At 38.8% G+C, this 22136-nt stretch overlaps 1 protein-coding gene across 9 annotated transcripts in view; it reads left to right on the top strand.

Moving 5' to 3' along the window:
- The window catches only part of CTNND2 (catenin delta 2), a 687140-nt gene that overhangs the window by 646239 nt on the left and 18765 nt on the right, over positions 1 to 22136 (top strand). For 8 of the 9 annotated variants that reach the window (XR_010371561.1, XM_064443391.1, XM_064443387.1 and 5 more), the window contains 2 exons: positions 2608 to 2692; positions 9057 to 9182. Coding sequence is in view for 8 of the 9 variants with exons in the window: in XM_064443391.1 (XP_064299461.1) it covers positions 2608 to 2692; positions 9057 to 9182 (211 nt within the window). In the remaining variant the exon portion in view is untranslated. The remainder of the gene's footprint in view (positions 1 to 2607; positions 2693 to 9056; positions 9183 to 22136) is intronic. The other variant, XM_064443390.1, reaches the window with a different exon arrangement.

The following is a 22136-nucleotide window of genomic DNA, read 5'->3' as shown; positions in this document are numbered from 1 at the left end:
CTGTAGTGTACAAAACCCATCAGTCCACCTACTCGAAGCTGTCAACACACAGCCTGCTGCAGCATCAGAGCTCTAAAAGAGCCCCACAAAGCTAGGCCACAACCTGAAGGAAAGATTTATGCACCCTACATTTGGTGTGAGAACTTATGCTCGCCTATGTGATCGGAGCATTGCCAATATAAATTAATCACATTTCTTTTCCTCTCTTGTCACCCTTTTCATACCAAATTCATTATTGAAACATTCTCACATTTTAATTGTAAGAGGTAAAAAGTAGTAGCATAACAAAGTATGTGATTCCAGTTATCAGAGCTTCCCATGCTTTGCTGATTTATTTATATTTGCATTTTTATTATGGTTAAATCTATTTACATTTTTTATTTCTATTTTCTAAATCAAATGTACTGATATTGCAAGCAGGTTCATACCCATTTTTCCTAAGTTGAGCGTGTCTTTCCTCAGAATAATGCATTTGTCTACCTGTTCATTATCTGGTAGAGATTCTTAATACCTGTTGAGTCTGAAATTGTCGAAGTATCACAGGCAGTTTTAGGAGGACTGAAGGGTATAATTCCCTGTCAAGTATCCCTCATAACTGTGAAAGTCATATCTATGTTGAATGAAAGCATTTTAACCCAGGTAGTGTTGAGTAATTCCAGAATGCCCTCCCAAATCATGATACGTATGCCTCCTCTCAAGTACTTTGAGTTGCAATCCTGTGTTATTACTGTTAGAGGTCACAGAGCCCTAGAACAAGAAAACCTGTCAACTCACAGTGCTACAAATGCTCACCTTAAATGAAAGTTTCATTTTTCAACTTTCAGAAATGTTAATATTGTGCACCATTGCTTTAGTTTGTTGTAGGTAATCCATTGTTTAAAAATCAGAATTGCTCATTGTTGGACTGATAGCAAATTCTGGGATGTTCAGTTTAATACCAGAAAAAACTTTAGTATGCATTTATCTTGTCCAGTGTGAAGCGTCTGCTTCTACAAGTACAGGATACTAGCCTAGCCGTGTATCTTGGTCTGTATCAGTGCCAGGAGTGTGGGGCTGGCCCCGCCAGCCTTTGGAACATGCCCAGGGCTTGACGCTTTCCCTGTATGACAGCACAAGAGAACTGGTGTTCATAAGGTCACATTGGCCAAGCCCGTATTGGCTTCACATAGTTCCTCTTCCTCCTCAGTACTCACAGTACGGTTGGCACAGTTATTTTTCTGGTTACTCCATGCTACCAGCACCCCACTAGCCAGTACAGCTGGGAGTACAACAAAAACAATTATGCTTAAAAGGGTTTATCAAATTGCTGTTTATTCACCGATTACCCACCTACTGCTGTACTCTGGGTGAGAAATGGAAGAAAAGGGAAAAAAAAGCACCAAATGAATTACTAGGAAAATACTGTATAAGTTAGTTGAATCAGCTGTATCATGAACATTTGTTTACCAGCTTGAGTGTCAGCCTACCCGTGGTCCTTCTCAGAGGTCACAGGATGCACCAGAGCCTGACCCCTGAGAAGATTCCTGCCCAAACCAGTAACATACGCTGCTGGCTTTCTGGTTTCTCTTTGGTTCTGCAATCCATGTGCCTTTTCTGAGTAAAACATGAATCACCTCAATGACTGCCCCGAACTCTAGCAATCCTCACTCCAGACTTTGGCTTTTGCAAGGTTTTCCAGCTCTTTACTGCTTTGTGTGTATTACTGGTACAGCATAAGAGCTTAACCACACAGTGTATGCTTCCTCAATAGGCAGGGTTATCTTCCCAGTCCTTTTTCTACTTGACCCTTCTTCACTGAGCCGAATACGCCTGATTATTTTTTTTTTTTTTAGATTTTTTTAAAAGTTACCTATCCCAAGAGGAATACATTACTCCAACTGATTGCAGCAATAGTTTAGAGCTTCTTTCAAAACCTTCCTGAAGGGAAAGTCCATGTGAAGTTATGCATGGTTATCAACGTGAAAATACATTGCAATCATTAAAGGGTAGTGGTGTAAGCAAGATGCAAGTCCTAATTTGGATTCCTAATGAAGTTTGTCGTGACCTTTTATAGTCAGTTGTATTTCTGCATCTTGGATCTGCTTCAAGAACAGCGCTCATCACCCATCTAGAGTGTTTCTTTTGGCCACTGCAAAGAAGCGCTTAGTGTGTTGAGCGTGCTGTCATGAGCTGATGTTTGGCAGCTTATAGAGAAAGAAATTCTGGCTCTAACTTCTTGTCCTTTATGCCAAAAGTCATAGCCAGGACATCATACATACCTAATACCATTTGGGTCCTCAGCAATTTTGCCAGTTGCTGCCTCTCCCATTCCTCTTACTATGCTCTCGGCATGAATCCTTATTCTCAGTGTGCTGAGGAACACATATTTTGCTTCTCGCTGAATAATTAGAACTATAGAAACAACATGTATTGCCCTTGCTTAAAACACATTGGTCTCCAAGATGCCAACCAAAGATATTATGGGACCTTTAAAACACAATTTTGGTTGTGGGTTTAAATCCATAGCAATGCATTTGAAAATTGGGTTGAATGGAGTCTTGTACTTAACAGTCTCTTTCTCACTCTTTCTCTCTCTCTCTTTCCCTTTTTAATATATGTGTGTAACAGGCATTCGCCAAAAGTGGTGAAAGCAGCATCTCAGGTCCTCAATAGTATGTGGCAGTACAGAGACCTGAGAAGTCTCTACAAGAAGGTAAGGCATGGGTTTTTTTCTAGATTTGTCATCTTTCATATGGTTACCCAAATCTGGGGGCTGAGAGACTTTAGACCAAAGCATTTATGTGAACTGGAAATTCACCTAGAGTTTAAAATTCAGATACTTGGAGCTATGGGTTTTCCCCTTGTTTCTACTTTTAGCACAGAAATACCTTTTGAAAATACTCATGGTGGTGAAAAGGGGATGTGAATTTGATTTTCAAAAGAATTCATACAGAAAGTGCTGGATCCTATGGCCCCGGAGGGTGAAGTCCTCTGTTCATAGAACAAACCTATGCAAGCTCTCCTACTGTACCTTTCCTTCTTACACCTCCGCACCCTGTCCTGAGGAGATTACCAGATTTCCAGCCCTTCAGCTCCCAAATTTCCTCATGAGATTGTAAACAAGAGTATCTGAAGGAGTGGTGCTTAGGAACCAGTTACATGTGGAGCTGGGCTGAAATTTGATAGCTTCACTTCCAATCAGGTGGCAGAAAAGAGCATCATGTGCTTGGTTTTCAGTCAGTCTACGGAGTCTATAGTACCATACCATTCCCACAGGCCTGCTAACCTCTTCAAAAATGAATCACAGCCCTGTGAAACAATGTCCTATATAGCTTTTAAAACATAAGTGTTTACTTAATAAATGACAACATTTAAAGTAATGCTTGCTGAATTTTTCCAAACTGAATTACACTCCATGTCAGTATGAGCCTGCAGATTTAGTTCTCAAAGGTCTTCTTGCTACATGGAATTTCACAGCTGGTCTAATTGATATTTGTATTGGTAATACCAGCAAAAAGAGCTAAGACTTCATGTGGCACAATAGTTCAGGTCCTAGTTAAGGCTGAGGCATAGGAATGGTGAATTAGGGAAGGTTCACAGCAGCGTAGTCTGTGCTGTATGTATTTTGGACAAGAAAAGAACTTAGTTATGTGAAATGTATGCACCAAATCTCAAACTGGCAGAAGCTGACCTTCTGTTTGAAATGCTGTTCTTTTGCATGCCTCAGTCCTGTTTCTGTCAAGTCTGAGGAGGAAGGAAGATGATTATTGAGTCTCTCCCATTGTTCACTTCCAGTATTTTCAGTCATCCTTGGCAGCCGTAGGGATACCATATGTGAAGATGTTCCAAGTAATGAGCTGATACTCAACTGTCCCATTAAGAGGTGGGAACAAACATGAGCTAGAGGAAGCTTTTCTTGATGCAAGGCAGTAACACACTGGAAGTGTGCGTAGCCTGACTTCTGTGCATGTGGGTGGCTGCACTGTAGAGGCTGAACTTTATTGCACCATAATCTCTTAAAAGTTCTTACAATGTCTGGCTCATTTCCAGCCTTCTGTCTGTATATATATATGCTGTGATGGAAAAGCAGTTTCTGGGGTTGCTACATGCATGAGGTAATCTGTATGCTGTATGGCTTCTGAGTATACTGCTACCTAAAGGACATTCTGTTGGCTGACAATGTGAATGCCTGGTAATGCACTTACATAGTAAGCATGTTTGGGTACCAAGTACCTTGCATGCTTAAAAGAACATTTTCTGCAGCCACAAATACATACCTGTGGTATGGAAAATAGTGCAGGCTAGCCTTTGAGGTAGCTTCCAGGACACTCATAGCAGACAGATTGTCTCTGTTTCAGGAATAATTTAATTAATATCTATATTGGCTAATTCCTACAGGCATCACAAAATCTTAACATGAAGGTCAGTCTCCACTACATAGTTATACATTCATTATATGCCATTACATATGCTGCTAAGTATTGTATAAATATGTTCAGATAGTTAATTTAAGAAACTCCTGTTTGTTAAAGGACATACAGTAATCTTTCTAAAGTCCATAATATTTATTAAACTTGCCGATAGTAGGCTGACTTATGCTGGCTGGCTGAGTTTCACCACTGTTGGGCAAATACTGTTTTTATAATAGAATAATTAGAAAAGTTTGCATTATACAAATAATCAGCTAGTTAGGTAATATAAAGACACTGGGTCAGTGCAATCTGCTAGTAAAAACAAGTGAACATAGAGTTGGCAGTATAATAGGATCAGCACTTCGCAGTACCTTGCACTTGCATAGCCTTTTTTGACGTGCAGGTGAATCCCATTGCATAACCATCAGCAATTTCTTCCTACGTACTGAAGCAGCTATACAATTACTTTCAAAGAATTGGTTGCCTACAGAGAGGTACAATTTTGTATTGTAATACAAGGAAATTACAAGCATCACATCACATTTAAGAAAAAATAGCAGCACTTACTTTACTCTTTGAGAAACGGTGTGACCAAATAGTTTGAATTGTGGTATATTTTAGAGCTCCATGTTTACAGTAGAGTAAGTAAGGAGACATAAAGAGAAGTATTATCCTTTTTCTTAATGGGGAAAGAAGGCAATATATGTTTACTGCTGATACAGTAGTAGTCAGTATATTAGTCCAAATATGACTGCATCAATAAAAACATGAAAAACTCGTTCACTTTTCTAAGTTTGCTCAACATTACAGGAATCATCCCATAGCTGGCAGAATATAAACTGCTGGAAAGTCCATCAGAGTTGAGGATTGGTGTGTCACCTAATGACTTGCCAGACCTATGACAGGCCAAAAGTGAAGAAGTGCATAGGCACCAATTTCGCACTTGCAGCACTCCCTGATAAACTCCTGGCTGTGAAGCGCAGAGAAGTGCAGGAGTCAGAAACTAGTCCCCACCTGGTGCGTGTAGCTGGGCCACCCTAAGCAGGGTATAAAATGCTTCCTGCAAGCTCTGTCCCATCGTGGGTGAGCAAGCTCTTCAGCTTTAACCAAGGCTATAACATTAATAAGCCTATGTAGTGAAACCTAAATTAAGCAGTGTCTAAGGACACTGTCAAAATCAGCTGTTGCATAAAAATTAGCCCAAATTTAAGAGATTTCAGAGTGCCAGCTTCAGCTATGTTGCTTAAGAAGAATAGTAGTGTGCACAAATTTAATTGTGCCACTCAGTGTCTGACAGATATGGCCCGTTTCTCTGGTGTATTCAAAGCCAAAAACTGCAGCAGTAACTGCAACAACTCAGTTACCTTCATTGACCAAATCAAGCAGTATACCCTGTCTCAAGGTCGTAGTGTAGCTGGCTAAGAATACAAACAGCATCTTTTGACAACATAAAAATGTATGGTCCTATCCATCTTTTTTATCCTGAAAAGTGCAAAATTATTCCACAAGTCAGTGAGGTAGAAAGCAGAGAAAATTAAATCTGGTAAGCCAAGTTAAGGTAGAGTTGTGTTTCAGGGAAAAGAGTTTCAGGCTAGCTCATGGGCTGTGTTTAAAAAGAAAGGCAGAGCAGATGGACAGAACAAACCCTACAAGCAGCTTAGCTCTGACAGTCCAGACCTATGGGTCTGGTACCCAGGAACTTCTCTACAGTGGGTTCATCCTGCTCCCAATGAAAGCAGTGAGAAGGCCCTATGGATTTCATAGGTCCTTTCTGGAAGGCCCCAAAAGCAAGAGCTGGAACTTTCACAACCAATTGCACTTTACTGGAGAGACAGGTTAAGTAGTCTGCAGCATCCAATGTGTCCTGGGATTCCCAGGATCCTATAAAAAGTAAGGATTGAAGGTTTCTGTGTTGCTTTCATTCAGTTTGCTGGAGCAGGAACATTATACCCATTTATGAATAGCTAATACAACAGGAGCTGCACTCTTTGAACTGTTGGTCTCTCTTCTCAAATAGCTTTTTATTCTATAAGAAGCATGGTAAGGTGGGGACTGTAGCTTTTCTGGCTCAGGAGAATGATGGATAGATTTCTAACTTCCTACAGCTTGAGCTGCAAACTCAAGGAAGAGGAGGAGTCATTGGCTTTGTTGTCTCATTTTCCATTTGGAAGGCCCTGTAAGTCCACAGTACCTTATGCACTGCGTCTGCAGAGCTATGTCATGCCCTGTACCCTCCACTGACAGGTTCTATCCAGTGTACTAGGTTTTCCAGTTCATAGCTCTGCTGTGGCTTTAATGGGACACACAGTCTTTTTAGGCGGCGCTGGCGTGGGAAAGGCACGGAAGGTAAACAGCGTTCAGAGCTGTGAGTGAGGTAACAGCATTCACCGTCCTTTGTAGGCTTGTGCTTTGGGGAAAAAAGAGGATTTAGTTCCCTGGTATGGTTAATTTGGCACTATCCTAACACAGTCAACAAGAAGAAAATTATTAAAAGCATAAATATTTCCAGTCCTGAACTTAGAGGAAAAAAAAAACAGCTTGACAGACCTAGAGGAGGCAATGAATTTAGTCTTGAAGTGAAGGAGCTACCAGTCATCACAGAAGTTTAACTTGCAGTACTTAATCGTGATAAATAGTGTTTAGTTTGCTGACCAATGGCTGAAACAGAAATCTAACCTGAAAACTTCCCACCAGGAGGAAAATAAGGTTCAGATTCAGCCCCATATGTAAACAATGTTTGGATGATTTCATGTTGTTTTATTTCTAAATACTGCTAAAGCTTAGGAAGTAAGAAAGAAGTGATCGTCACAATTTTTCATCAGTAGATGAAATACTGTCTCCCAAAAAGTGACTTTAATGTCATGTCATTTACGAACTTCTTCGTTCTGTACAAATAAGACTTACATTTTCATAACTGATCATTTATCTGCCTCTGTTTTCATGAGTCCATTCTGAAATACTTAAAATCTGATTTTCGAAAGTGCTTGATGCTCACATGGTCCATAGCCCTGTCGGTGGGTCAGTGACTCAGCACTTACAAAAAACCAGGTAGGGGAGCTATCCTGCTTGTCCCTGTGCTTCAGACTCGCAGTACTCCCTTCTTCTTCAAGTATCTTGGTCTCCTGTACAGACAGCAGGATAATTAAGTGCTGCTTGCAGTCTCCAGAGAGAGGTCCTGTCCCATTTATGTTTAGCCACCTAAGCAAAGTGAAAGGAGCTGCTACGGTGGTTCTTTAAATACACATGTTTCCTAGTGAGGAACACTGGACCCCACTCCAGTCTGTAGGCTCTTAGCTGGTTGAAGATTTGGGGACGCCTTAGAAAATACAGATGTGAGTCTAAGAGAGCAGATTTCCATTAGCTGGTAAACTCTGTCTATCTCAATATTCAAGAAAATAGCCAACTACTCTTAAACACAGATAGCTTGTTAAATTACATGAGGAAATTTGAGCAAAAGGGTTGTGCTAAATGAGTTTAACATGAAAGAAAAATTATTAGCTAAAAAACAAGCTTCAATTAGCATTAAATGTGTGTAATATTAAAGAGCTGGAGGAACTGTCAGGGAGAATGTGTTTTCTATTAATTGGTTTGCTTTGCCTAACCACTTAGGCTTCAACAAAATATGTTTACATTCTGTCATTATGTTTACACTTATTCTGTCTTCCAGTATATAAGTAGAGATCACAATAAATTTGTAGAAATTATTTTTCTTTTCCATTTATTATTGTAGGTTTCTGTTCTGCATGGAATAATAATGTTTGTCCTATTCACCTGCCATATGAATAAAAAGACAACCAATTATTTGAAACCAGGGAGGCTGTTACAGGCGGTCATCCTTCAGAGTGTAGAGTGCCATTTACTACAAGGATACTATTGTGATAGGCATTTAATGAACAGTAGTCACTCTGAAGATGGCCTTGTCTGTCATTGGCTGGAAAAGATATTTAGAATTGCCTGAAGCCTTAGAAGCAGTTAAGCCAGTCTGGATCCAGAAGAGGACTCTTTTCATGTGACTTTCAGAATAATAAAATGATGACTCTATGAGCAGGTCCTTTATTGCTAAATATTCCATGAAAATTGCCAGCAATAAACTTCAAAACCCTAATCAAGGAGTTTTAGAATCTAACATCCTTTTTAAGTAGAATATGCCTACTCACCCTTTAAAAATGTTAATTGCATCGTGCTATCATGTAGACTCAAAATACACCATTTGGATTTTCTTCTGGGAAGGTTATCATCAGTCAGACGTCCCCCAAAAAGATGCTGTCTTTAGGTTAAATTTATCTAGTGGAAAGGTCTATGCAGAACTTAACCCTACATTAAGGATCTAAATTCCAAATCCAGAACATAATAGTTCCTCAAAAAAATGGCTGGAGTTGAAGGAACTATTCATGTGCTCAGATTGTTCATGAGCATATGTATTTTGCAGTGCAGATCTTTCAGCAGGGCTTAATTTATTTCTGTACAATTGGCAAGGCCTTTTTCAGATTAATATGTCACTCTTTTAGAAAAAGGATGGATTAATTTAAGGTAAACCCCCCACTTTAATATAAAACTAGATTATTGTTATAGATAAGGCATTGTCTAGAGCCCATTTTTATATCAACTTTGAAAATGCAAATACCTGATTAATAAATGATTGACTGATTGATTGATTTATGGCAGTGGGCGGCCCCAAGCTTCAGTGTGACTGATGACAGAGGATTTTCACCAACCCACCACTCTGGGTCATGGCACGCTCAGCATACTCTCTCCCAGAGCCAAGAAACCAGAATCTATTCCCCAACCCAGGTATTCTGGCTGTCAGCTGACCAGTGTTGAATTGTTATATTTCATGCATACTGAGATTTGTACCCAGAAGAGTTCTACAGTAGACATTTGAATCAAAAGTAACAAAACCTTACTGGAGTATATATTTTAAAATGATAAAATTTAGTTTACTGAACCCTGTAGCTTCTAGATGGAAAGCGTCTCGCTTGACTTACCGAGAGCATTTTCATTCATTTCAGCCGAGTGAGGAAGATGTGCAGAGTTTTGCTCTCTCTGAGGACGGCATATACCAGAGAGAGGGGCAAGTGCATTACATTCAGTTCCCTGACAAGCTTTCTAGGCTTTCCGTAATCTCTTTTTTGATTGTCTGAACCTTTCTAACAGAAAGGCAGTTATTGATAAGCACTGTGCTGCAGTAGCAGATTAAATTTATCAAGCATTTTGCTTTCTTTTCTGACCCAATGGCATCTCTAGGAAAAAAGTAATAGCTGTGTAACTGAATAAGAAGATCCCGGGTAAACTAGGATATCTATAGAAAAATCAGAGAGTCCAGGAGTCAATTAAATTCTTAAAATGCTGATTTTCAAAATCTCTTTTAATAAGAACAATGGAGATTTCCTTCACATATACAGTTGATGAGAATTAACATGACTGGGCATTTTTTTATTAGAGGCACTATTTAATTTTATGTACTAAAATTCCGTTTCCTTAACCAAGTGTAGTCCTTTGGTTTCCTCCTCCTAGTATTTTTTTCATAATAAAACATGACTGGCATTTTTGGAAAAAAAATATAATAAATTTTTAAAAACCACACTGTATAAACCTTTACATATATATGTCTGTGTATTATTTCTGATAAAATATGTAGAGAAAACAGGAATTAACATGTATTTGTTGGTCACACAGGACACAGTAGTTATGCTACTTCTTTTAGTTGGGTTTTTTTTTTCTACTAAATTTGCCTGGAAGAGAGAAGACATCAGAGAATATCTCATTTAAATACTTTAGACATAAGTATGTTTCAAGGTTAGGGTAAATCCTTTTAATCTTTAGCTAACAGGAATATGATATTTGAAACGCCCAACATTTCATCATCTGATATACAGCATTACTTTCTTTTGTTAATCAGGAATTAAGCAAATTCCTAAATTGATTTAAAAAAAAAAGGAAGTGTGGAAATTTTCTCTGGAATTAACATATTCAAGCCTTTTTAAAGCATCATCTGAGTAATTTTGTAAGATAGAAATTCCATAACGAATATACAAAAAAAAATATAGTCTTCAAATATATAATTTCTCTCTCTTTTTTTCTTTCTGTTTCAGTCTTTCTTGCCTAAAAACATGTTATTCACATTTAAGTGAGCATTTTAAATGTGGCTTTTTATCAAATGGCAATCTTGTTAAATACTTACTTAATCATGAAATTGTCATTGGTTTCAGTACCAGAGAAAAAGTTGGTATTACTGATTTTTTTGTGACTGTGTTGAATTATTATTAATTCTACATTTTATGTTGTGTATTAGTTTCCAGTGTTCATGTAAGACAGGTTTGCCTTTCCCAATGCATGTGCAAATATGAAGTATTTCTTCATTAAAGCAAAGGCGTATTTTCTGTTCTGCAGGAAATAACAGGTAGTAGTAGCTGCAGTCCAAAGAATAATCTGTTAATCCTTTCACATTCTTCCTTAGAGACACAAAGCTTCTTCAGCGAGGAATGATGCTTTAGTCTGAAATTTTTTCTTTTTACCTTGATGCTACTTTTTCCAACGCAGTTAGCACTAGGCTGCATCGCTGTATAATATAAAGTTACCATTTAACATACCTCCTCTTTTGATTGCATATGCCCTTGCAGGGACTGTTTTTTTAAGAAGAACTCAAAACCTTGTCAAGTAAATTTTGACATTTGTGGCTTTCTCATTGCCAGCTGCCTGCTTAAATAATATCCTGTTTGTCCGTGCAATAGGAATTTACATATCGTGAGCAAAATCATGAAGCCTAAAGAGGAAATTGTGCAAATAAACTGAGCTATACTGGTAAAAACTTTGGCATATGCAGAAGTATTCAGAAGTATTCACACATGGAAAAATGGCATATAAATTGTTCTTGAATTAAAAAAAAAAAAAAAGAGGTGGGAGAGGGATTCTCAGCATTTGGCATAACAGAAATCTATTAAGTGTCTTCAACTAGCTGTATTATCATTCTAAATTATTTGGCTAGTTTTAAGAACAATTTAGAAAATAAGATTATCTAAAACATTACAAAATGTTAAGTCAGGCTGAATGTTTTTCCAGTTTTAATACAAATAATTATCATTTCACTTGTGCAATCAAGCAGATCGTGCTCTGATTTTCCTAGCTTTCCATCATATCAAGGAATATTTTTCCTAGTTCCTTTCAATGCCCTTTGTGTTTATTAACAGTACCAGACAATACTAGAAAGAGAAGGGATTGCTGATATGTTGTTACAATTTTCTTTGTATTTTACATGGCCTAAAGAGGGTAGAAAATCTTTTGTAATCCAAAATATTAATGTTCTTACCTCTATGACAATGACAACACATGATGAAGCATCAAAAGTCATGTTTCTGCATCAACTGTTAGAGGGAGATGTTTTCAAATGTTTTATGCTTCTGAATTCCATCACGTTTAGTATATAATAGACTTTTTTTTAATCATTTAGCATATTACATAGTTAAATTCTTTGTGATACTCTAGTCCAAGTTCTATTTACTGTGCAGTATCACCTACATTCCTTTAGTCATGTTTAGTTATCTCAGTATTCATATGTTTCTTTCTAAAGCATTTTCCATGTTTGCTATTGTATTTAAAATATTGGCAGTAATCTAAGATATGGTCTGCACTGAACTGAAGATTCAATACTGACTATAGTATTTTCATGAGAACAGTCCTGTATGGCTGAAGCGAGATCTTGCCCATCCTTACACTGTTTTGGTGTGGGGTTTTTTACTGAATAGAGTCCAAAAAAATCAGATGTGATGACCAAGCTCAATTAAAGCCAAATTAATCACCCCACTCCTTTCAAATACTTGTATGTCTGTGTGATAACATATCAGCTTTTTTGCTGGTGAATATCTATATGTGCATATACGTATAGGTATGCATGAATATGGGTGTGTGTAGAAGATGCTGCCTTAAAGCATGATGTCTGAGCAAATAGAGCTTGGGAATACCTAAAGGAATAAACCTTAATGGTTTGAGCTACGAGCTTAGAAAGTATCTGCAGCTATGCTTGACTATTGCTTTTCCCATGAGGGCCTTAAAGGCATGATAGCGCTTTTCTTTAACATTCAACATTGTAGCAAGAGGTAATTCAACAACCAGACTTAGCAATAATTCTTCTAAATCATCTGTAAGAGGTGTGTGGAAGCTGACAACATTCTCATCCAAAACCTACTAGACTCAAGAGGTGCTAAACAAATAAGAAAAGAATGAAAGTTTGTCCAAACAGTTCTCTAGGATAAGCCATACATATAAATTATTCTAAAGCATCCTTAACATTGATAGTGAGTCTCGTGGTAAGCTGTAGCTGACTTATGTGGGAACTACTAGGTTTTTTTCACTTGAAAACCCAAGTCCATTTTAAGGTTACTAAGTACAGATTTAGAAGAGAGAAATTTAATCTCATAGTTGTGTAAAGTCTGTCTCTAAAGTACTCCACCTTTTGAACTTTTCTGAAGACAAGAAAATTTAAAATGCAGCCCAGGAGTCAGTATCTTTGACTTTGAGCCTTCTTTCTGAAGGGAATTGTATAACTGAAGTTTCTGAAATATCCTTAGGGTAGAAATACGAGTAGGCATCCAGAATCTGGAGGGTTATGTATAAGTGGAAGGTCACATCTACAGAATTTTTCTTCTCAAAAGTATGGTTTCTCAGAATAAGATTGGATTTTAATATTTGAATACAAAGTAGATACCTAAGAAAATTATCTGCATGCCTTTTGGGACTGGGAACATTTTTAGTCCACTGAAATAATGTATTAAAATTTTTAAAACAAATAAAAATAACATTAATTAATGGCAAACAGAGTTTAGCTGGATTCAGATGTACAATACTGAAAAGAATCCAGAAGTCTTTCTAAAGGTCTTCAGAAGTCTTTTAAAGACACATGCTAAGAGAAACCATTTTTAATTCATGTCAATCTTGTCTCCAAAATTCATTCAAGGAACATGATCTCTACCATTCAGAACTAAATATTATTTTTCATTAACCTGTGTGCTTGATGTTTGACATCTAGGTTCAGACCCAGATAAAAGCACATGTGTGGTAAAGAGTGTGGGTGAGAAACTCGGTTTCTCCAAGAAAACGTGAACCGGTATGTTGGATGGCTGCTTATAGTTTTGCAAATTAATCAGATCAGTACAACTTTTACTAGGAATAATAGCATACACAAGAAGCACAGAGGGGATGGAAATGAAATTAAATTTCTTACTATGGTAATCAAAGCTTGTTTTCTTTTCAGAGGTGAACAGTCTAGCTGTGATGGTCCAATGCATAACACCGGGCATCTTTTGCTGATGCTCCTGTGTGTTGCTGTACTTCCACTATCATCATCCTCATTCTTCTGGGTCCTATAAGGCGATTAAAAGTGTTTGTGCGTGGCCAGTACATGAAAATTCAATCAGAGTTCAATGAAATATTAAGCTCATGCATCAATATCCTACTTTCTGTTCTTTGATGTTCTACTTGATCTAATAATGAGTGGGGAAAAAAATTCTAGGAAGTTCTCATTTCTTCCCTCTTCTCTTCCTAAAACTGCTAAGAGAATTCAAAAATGGCCTAAATATGTCTGCCATTTCAGACTTGGAGAAAGGAACCTTGTATTTTGAAAGGAGTCTCTTTTGTAGTATGTGTGCTTTGTTCTGAATTAGTTTACTTCATTTATTAGCGGGTGCTGTTTGTCTTGATAAAAGAGCTATAGCTTCTTCCTGCAGAAAGTAAAAATTAAAACTTTCACTGGCGGTTTCTAAATTGTTTCTGTTACATTCGGTTTTACAAAGTGCTTTTAGAGAAAGTTGTTGTTCCTCTAAAATGAGAGTTGTATGGTTTGGTGCAATAGCATGTTCCTGTTTGAGTTAACCATACTAAAGGCTGTGCTGCTATTCAACGAGACCTGGACAGGCTGGAGAGCTGGGCTGAGGGGAACCTCATGAAATTCAGCAAGAGCAAGTGCAAGGTCCTGCACCTGGGGAGGAACAGCTCCATCCACCGGTACAGGTTGGGAGCTGACCTGCTGCAAAGTGGCTCTGTTGAGAAGGAGCTGGGAGTGCTGCTGGACAGCAAGTTGACCCTGAGCCAGCGCTGTGCCCTTGTGGCCAAGGTGGCCAATGGTATCCTGGGCTGCATTAAAAGGAGTGTAGCCAGCAGGTCGAGGGAGGTTATCCTCCCCCTCTACTCTGCCCTAGTGAATCTGCATTTGGAGCACTCTGTCCAGTTCTGAGCTCCCCAGTTAGAGAAGGACAGGGAACTGCTTGAGCAACTCCAGCAGAGAGCTACCAAGACAATCAGGGGACTGGAACATCATCCTTGTGAGGAAAGGCTGAGACTTGGATTTGTTCAGCCTGGACAAGAGAAGACTGAGGGGGGATCTTGTCAATACTTATAAATATCTGAAGGATGGGTGTTGGAAGGATGGGACTAGACTTTTCAGTGGTGCCCCATGACAGGACCAGGGGCAATGGGCACAAGCTGGAACACAGGAAGTTCCACCTGAATATGAGAAAAAACTTCTTTCCTGTGAGGGTGCCAGAGCAGTGGCACAGGCTGCCCAGGGAGGCTGTGGAGTCTCCTTCCCTGGAGACATTCAAAACCCGCCTGGACGCGTTCCTGTGCCCCCTGCTCTGGGTGTCCCTGCTCGGGCAGGGGGGTTGGACAAGGTGATCTCCAGAGGTCCCTTCCAACCCCTGCCATTCTGTCATTCTGTGAAAGCTCTTTTTTAACGAATCAAGAACTCTTAAAGGTATTTCAGTAAAAAAGAATATGCATTTCTTGTTATTAATGTCTCTGTGTGTTGGTAAACTACATGTTCAAAGCAGCATATCCTTAAAACTCATACAGCAATAATCACTGGGATCTCTAGCTCTCTAGTTTAAGTGTATTTATGCAAGAACTTTTGATCTAAAACAAAGGACAGCATGAGTTTATCTAGTGATTTTTCCAAGCGGGTGCTGATTCCTCATTTGTCAGGCAGCTACATATTTGAATAAAATCATCCCCAGTTTTCAACTACAGTGCCGCTTTTCAGGAAGCACAAAGTCCTATTGGCTCTTGATCACAGTCAGTCTATCAGTCCTGCCACGTTCTTCATCATAAGAGACAACGCTGCAAATTTTATTCTGATAATGATTTTTTTTTTCATTTTTTATGTTCACAGGTAAAATAGAAGAGTTGTATTATGTGGATTTTCTGGTTTAATGTATGCAAAGTAAGAGTAAGAGGTTCTGCTTAATTTCTAGTCTTTATAAGGACAGTAGGCTTAAGAAACTGACCCTGGCCATAAAGTAGTATTTGTCTGACCCCCAAGATTTTGTGGCCAAGAACCAGAGTTTGCATTTCTTATGTTTGCATAAACATGTTAAGATAGGTGAAATTGCATTACTGAAATGAAAATGACTATGTATGTCAAAAATTATTGTAAACACTTTCTTGGATGCAAAGGGTTTTTGTGCATACATGGTACAAGCAAAAATAGTTCTTTGTGATTCTAAAAATTTAAATTATAGCTTACATGCTTTATGCAGGGGATAACAGGAGAAGAACAGAAATTCTAGCTAAATACTGCCTTCATTTCCTCTAAAATATATTAAAACAATTTTATTTCTGTTTAAGAGGGAAAGTAATGCTTTGAAAAATGAATTTATTTCATTTTATTGCAGTGTTTTGAAGGGTTTATTATTTAGCTGCATGTAACCTCAGCAAAATGAAAAATGAACTCTGCTATATCTGAAGTCTTGTCCTTCATGCTTTGCCTCACATATGATTCTCTTTTTTTATAGCTATTTTATTCATCAGATTAGGTCTTGTCATCTTCACCGCTCACACAACAGGAAATCAATAATTAATTATGGATAGGTAAAGCAATGCCTCAGTGATTTCCTGAAACGTCCCAGAGTTGCACTGTATAAAACAACCGGGGATAGTTACCTAGCTGTTTCTCACTTGGATAGATTTGGCAAGTAATTAACATATCTCTCCCTTATCATGTGTCTCTTCATAGCCACAAGCAAGGGATGAGATGTAAAGTTACACTAGAAGGTATGTGATTAGAAGATTATAACGCTGCACCCAAAAAAAAAAAGCATTTGAAAAAGAGAAAACTGGCCAAGGCCATCTGTGGTGTTTTGAAAGAAAAAAGTTGGGTGATACTCTCAGAAGAGTATAGTACATCAGGCTGTGCGATGTCAAGAGAAAACCAGGCAGAGATAATATTCCAAATGATTTTGGGGTGGAATGCTGGCAATAGGGGAATACAGGCTTTGCTGTCAGAGAAGCTGAGATGGAGGCTGGGAGGTATGCGTCTTGTTCCAAAAAGAGTGAGTTTAACCACTGATTCTGAAAATGTCACTTTAAAGAGCCTACAGAAAACTTAATAATCCTCATCCAGTGCCAGACGGTCTTGCTGTGGTTAATGACTGTCTGACTAGGAGCCCTTCTTTAAGCCTCGTGCTGCCCTAAATATGTATTTCTCTTTCAGCTTCTTAAGCAATTGAACTTCTGCTGTGTCTGGGATGCAGAAACAGTCGCTTATAAGTAAAAGCCATTTGTACATTGAAATTCAGAGTAAAAAGGAGAGAAGTGCTGAGGTCAAGCCCACTGCACATCATAAGAAAAAAGACTAAAGCGGTGTGTCTGTATCACACTAGATTTATTCAGAATATATCATAAAGCAGATCAATGCCCAGGAATTCTCTGCTGGTTTTGAGTTTTCCTGGAAACAACACAAACAAATTCAGAAAGGACAATCCTTTCAGGAATCATTTACTGATAATAGGATTGGATTTGGCACAGTGAATTCAAACGAAAAAATGGAAGAACACCTTTATTTTTAATATAGATCATTGATCTAAAACTGGTTGTTCTGGTTTTAAAGAGTGTTTCCAGAGTTGCTGAAGTTGTAAGGATTTAGTTGAAATCCCTCTTCCAAAGTGAATACACTTCAATACAAAGGCAGGAGCTTTGTTTACACAACAGTCGTCTCTCCATCCCTCCTTCAGCAGCTGACATTTCCTTGTCAGCTACCTTGGTGGCATGTGGGGAGCAGTCCTGCTAGGAAACTGGATATTCAGGTGGCTCCGCTGCCATGGGGCTGGCAGAGGGAGAGAAGTCAGGCTCAGTATCTCTGTTGAGAAGCACTGGGAAATTTATTTATTCTTCATCTTGTATGAAAATAATACGATCCCAGGTTAGAAAGCATAATGATAAGTGTGGTGGTTGGTGAACATTTAAACCACATTATTTCAAAAATCCCATTTACAAGCTCTGTGAGATACCTATGTGTATCACTCCAACCTCGTTACCATTTCAGATTTCTCACCGCAGTCAAGTCACGCACGTAACTTTCATATGTCGATGTATGTAGATAATCTGATCCAGTTCTAATTTCTGTTATGTCTTATTAGCATCATGACAACAAATCCCCAGTGAAGAGTTGCCCAGACCTATGTAAGTCTGATGAGCCTTGACTTAATTCACATCAGATTTATCTTTTACTCTAGATAGTGTCACACGGGTGCACACCAGTCAGGATGTTTCATTTAACCTGACAGCAGAGCTTCAGCTTGCAAAAGAACTAACATCAGCAACTCAGAGCAACGTCTGGCTGAGTTTCAAAGCGAGTAGATCCTATGTTATGTACTTACAGGCACTTTGCCTTGTTGCTGTATCACCTACTTTGAACATCGTGGTAGGTCTAGTTACTGATTACTGCAAGTGGCTGCCTATCAAAGCTTCACATTTCCACAGCTTATTACCGTTATAGAACCAGTTATTATTACATTTAATTCCTGGAACCAGTAAAATGCTGGCTTATAGGTAAGGAAGTAGGATAACAATACCTGTCTAGTCCTGTATGCTTCAAGTCATTTGGAAAAATGTCTATTAAATCAAGTCACAAGAGGATCAGGCCTGAAGCAAGAAGTAGCATGCTGGAGAGTTTGTAAACTTGGGGGGGGGGCAGGGTGCAACGTTCTCTGTAGTTCCTCAGGTTTTAGCTGTTTCATTATTGGATTTGTTGCTTTTTTGTTTCTTTTCCCTAGTGGGATTTCTCTCCTTCCAAGAAGTTGCTCTCTTTCTTCCTGGCAGTATTAGGACATCAGTGGGCAAGAGTCAGGGCAGACTACGCTCTTCAGCACTGAAAGTTACTGATGTGCATGCAGCCACTGTACAGTTTTTCTAAACCACTCTCAGTGCTTTTTAACTCAGTGTCTTCTTAGGACCTAATCAGCATAATCAGTCAGAGGGGAGGCCTTGGTTTTATTTTTCCTGTGTGGCTGTTGGCCCATGAGCTGATGTGGTCTTTCTTTCTGACTGGATGCCATAAGGCCATCCCAGCTGGGCACCACACCGAGGCTGCCAATGTCAGTGCTTCTTCCCAGTGCTGCCACACATTGTTTGGCCACATTTTATCTGGTCCCCTCTCTTTCCTCTCTCATCAGTGAATACTTCAGGCAGGAACTCCAGTTTCCCATTGTGTCAGAATGGAGTCAGTTCCCATCAGGGCTTAATTTCATTCAGTCCTCTTACTGTTACTGTACTACAAGTGATAAAACGGTGTGTCTGATATCACCCACCTCTGCAAATCATCTCCTCAAGTCAAGGACTCTGCTAACAGAGAGGTCTGAAAAGTTAAAATTCTTGCAAACACAATGAAAAACTGCTTTCTCTTTTCCCCTATGTTTTAAACACAAAAAGAATAATGTGGAAAACCCAAATTATATTTTCCTAACATGCAATAGGCGTTTGGCACAGTAAGTTTACTCACCCTGGCAAAATAATTAGTTCCTATGGGCCTGAAGAAAACTACTTATTTTCAAAATAACTTAAAGCTGAGCAGGTGGACAAAGGACCCGTTCACTCCTGAAGCCTGGTAGAAAGTGAACAGTGAGACTACAATATCACTTTGGTTTTCTACAGTGGCTATCCAGCCCCCAACCCAAATCTAATCCCTGCAGCTTTCCCAGGAATGAATCATCAGAAACATGTCACTGCCAATCAAGCTTTAGTGTTTGGACTTTATGGAGTATAATCGAGGGAGAATACATATATTCATTATAGTCAAAATAGAGAGAAATACCGTGTAGAAGATACCTTGGAAGAGACAATAAGGACGTATAATGGTACTTCTGTACTCTGGTGGTTCTGTGCCCTCCTGTAGTGTGCCGTTGCCACCTATTAATTAATGGCTGCCAGTTAAAGTGCATCCATTCTGTAACAGAATTGCATTGCATTTCTTTCCAATTTGTCAGATCTTTTTGTCTTACCCTTCCTCTCCTAGATCACGTTTGTGGCTGGTAAATTGGTTTCTGAAATGCAGTCTCACACACTTTGCTTTTGAGTTATCTTTCTTCTCTGCAGGACACTGCTATATACTGTACCTTTAAGTACCCAAATCAATTTAATTAAATTTCATTACAGGCACTAGAGCTGAAACAAACTAATGAAAGCAGCCATCACGTCAGGTGGTATTTATCTCGGTATTAAATTGAAAATACTCCCTTTAGGCTCTTAAAAATTAGTTTCAATATTTAACACTAATAGCTTTTGGAATTGTTGATGGGGATGGTTTTAATGAATTTGTTACAAACTGTTTACCTTTCCAAGGGAAGAAGCTTGTTCCTTGCGGCAGAGGAGAGCTAAAGATAGATGACTTAAAAGTATTTGGGTTTTGAAATACTGTGAGGTCTGGGAGCTGCCTGTAATGCTGTTGAGAAACACCGTGAAGGTTGTTGTACAGTGATAGCAATATGCCTTTAGTCAAAAGCGATGCCGAGTCACCACAATACTTGTGTTAGAGTTTATTGTTTGCCTGACTTGTTTTATTGAGCTAATCAGGCTTGCAGACTTGGAAGTTTGTAGCAAATTTTATTTGAAGACCTCATTATAGGCACTACTCTCAGCAGAGAGAAAAATGAGAATTTTCAGGGAGGAGAAGGAGGAAAAACATCTGCCACACAGAAGAATGCTATTGTCAGCATCCCAGCTACAGCTGGATTGTGCTCCCTCACTGTTGAGACACCTTGCAGTGCTCTCTCTGAGGAAGCAGCATTGACAGACTACCTGTTGATATTCTGCAGAACAAAACTGGTGACACGCGCTATTCCTGTAGAGTCTGTGGGACTGTTCAGATAACAGGGATTTGTTTCATCCGCTTCCTGTCAGAGCCAGGGTCCAGGTATTAATGTAAACAATGCAGATGGAATAGACAACAGGAAGAAGGGTTTAGGGGAAGAATTAGGTCACTTTTTTCTGACCCACACGCCAGGGATTTATTTGAGGGAAGCAGGAGTGCAAAAGGACAGTGTACCTGGTCATGCATACATCCAGATCCACGAATCTGGAAGCATTTTTTACTTGCACTATCTAAGCGTGGCTGATGTCTCCTCCTTCTGCAGGCAGACAGTAATAAATAGTCTATTCTTTCTCCTTTTATCAGATCTAGAGTCTGTGCTCTTGGTATCTTCCTCTTCAGCGGTCTGTTTAAAAGAAAATAAATGATCAGAAAACTATTACAGAGCGAATTATAGAGTCACCTTTCTGGTAAGAACTTCTGACCCCAGAGAAGGAGGAAGAAGGGAATCATTTTTCTTCAGCAGGATAAAGGCATGGGCTTCTCACACATTTACTACTTCATTTTTATAGCAGAGAAATCACAGTGCAAGTTAACAGAAGATGTAAAAATAATGCCAAGTATGTTATTTACAGTCTTGATGCTTGGGTAAGATTATTGGAGTTAAGCTATTCATTATAACTATAAACTATTAGTTATTTTCAAATATATGTATGTATTATATATACATATTATATACATATATATTTAAAAGTGTCTAATAATTTCCAGTTTGATTTGGCATTAATGTGTTAGGGCTTTACAGATGGTTTAGTCTGCATTCTTGTTGATCCCCCCTCTAGGTTGGAGGATGAAGCATGTGTAGAAGCTGCTTGTTGGAAATGAAAGACTGGATATAGAAACTTTTAGGTTAAGCAAGCAGCATTAAAGATTAACTGTTTCTTTTTTCAAGTTACTCTTACTATTTTTTATTATTTAACTGTTTCTCTTACTTATATTTTCTTATATGGCTATCAAGAAATGTCAGGTGTGGTTCAGTGAAGTGTCCTAAATATGAGTGACCTCTGTGGATGAAGGCTCACTATCGACTCTAGGGAAAGTCATGACTTGACTGTGAAGGCTATGGCCCAGACTTCACTCTTCCTTTTGTTTTCCTTTGAAATTACAACTGAGACACATGCATGTTTATAGAACTGCATTATGTAAGGAGTACAGACATTCAGAATGTGTAGTTAGGTGTCACATCTGTCTACCCTCATTTACTTAGAACATTTCCCTCTGCATCAAGTACAAGCATCTTCCTTTCTCGTGCTGTTTTTAAAAAGAGAAAGTGTCACACTCTTGCTGAGTTCTCTTTCTTAAAAGTTAAGTGGAAGAGGGATTTGCAGGCCATTTTCTCTTGGAGTTGCGTGAGCGAGGTGCCTGTGGTTTCTGTGGAGGGAACAAAGATGCCTTGGGCAAAGGCAGGGAGTGGGATTCAGGGTTGGATGCCTGCAGTAGCCTGAGGTAGGGCATGGGAATATTCTTTACTGCTCCAACAGAGAATTATTTTTCTGTAAGCAAGGGGAAAATTCCAGTTGTTTTTTGGTAATATGATATTGTGTTTGTTTTTATTCAGTGTTTCTTTGCAAAAATTTTGTTTAGCGCCATGCCAGGTGCTTGACTTGATTTCCTCT

The sequence above is a fragment of the Phalacrocorax carbo genome, chromosome 2 (genome assembly GCF_963921805.1).
Source record: "Phalacrocorax carbo chromosome 2, bPhaCar2.1, whole genome shotgun sequence".
In the NCBI taxonomy this organism is placed as follows: Eukaryota; Metazoa; Chordata; class Aves; order Suliformes; family Phalacrocoracidae; genus Phalacrocorax; species Phalacrocorax carbo.
Note: the sequence above shows the minus strand (reverse complement) of the source record. Positions and strands in the feature narration are given on the sequence as shown.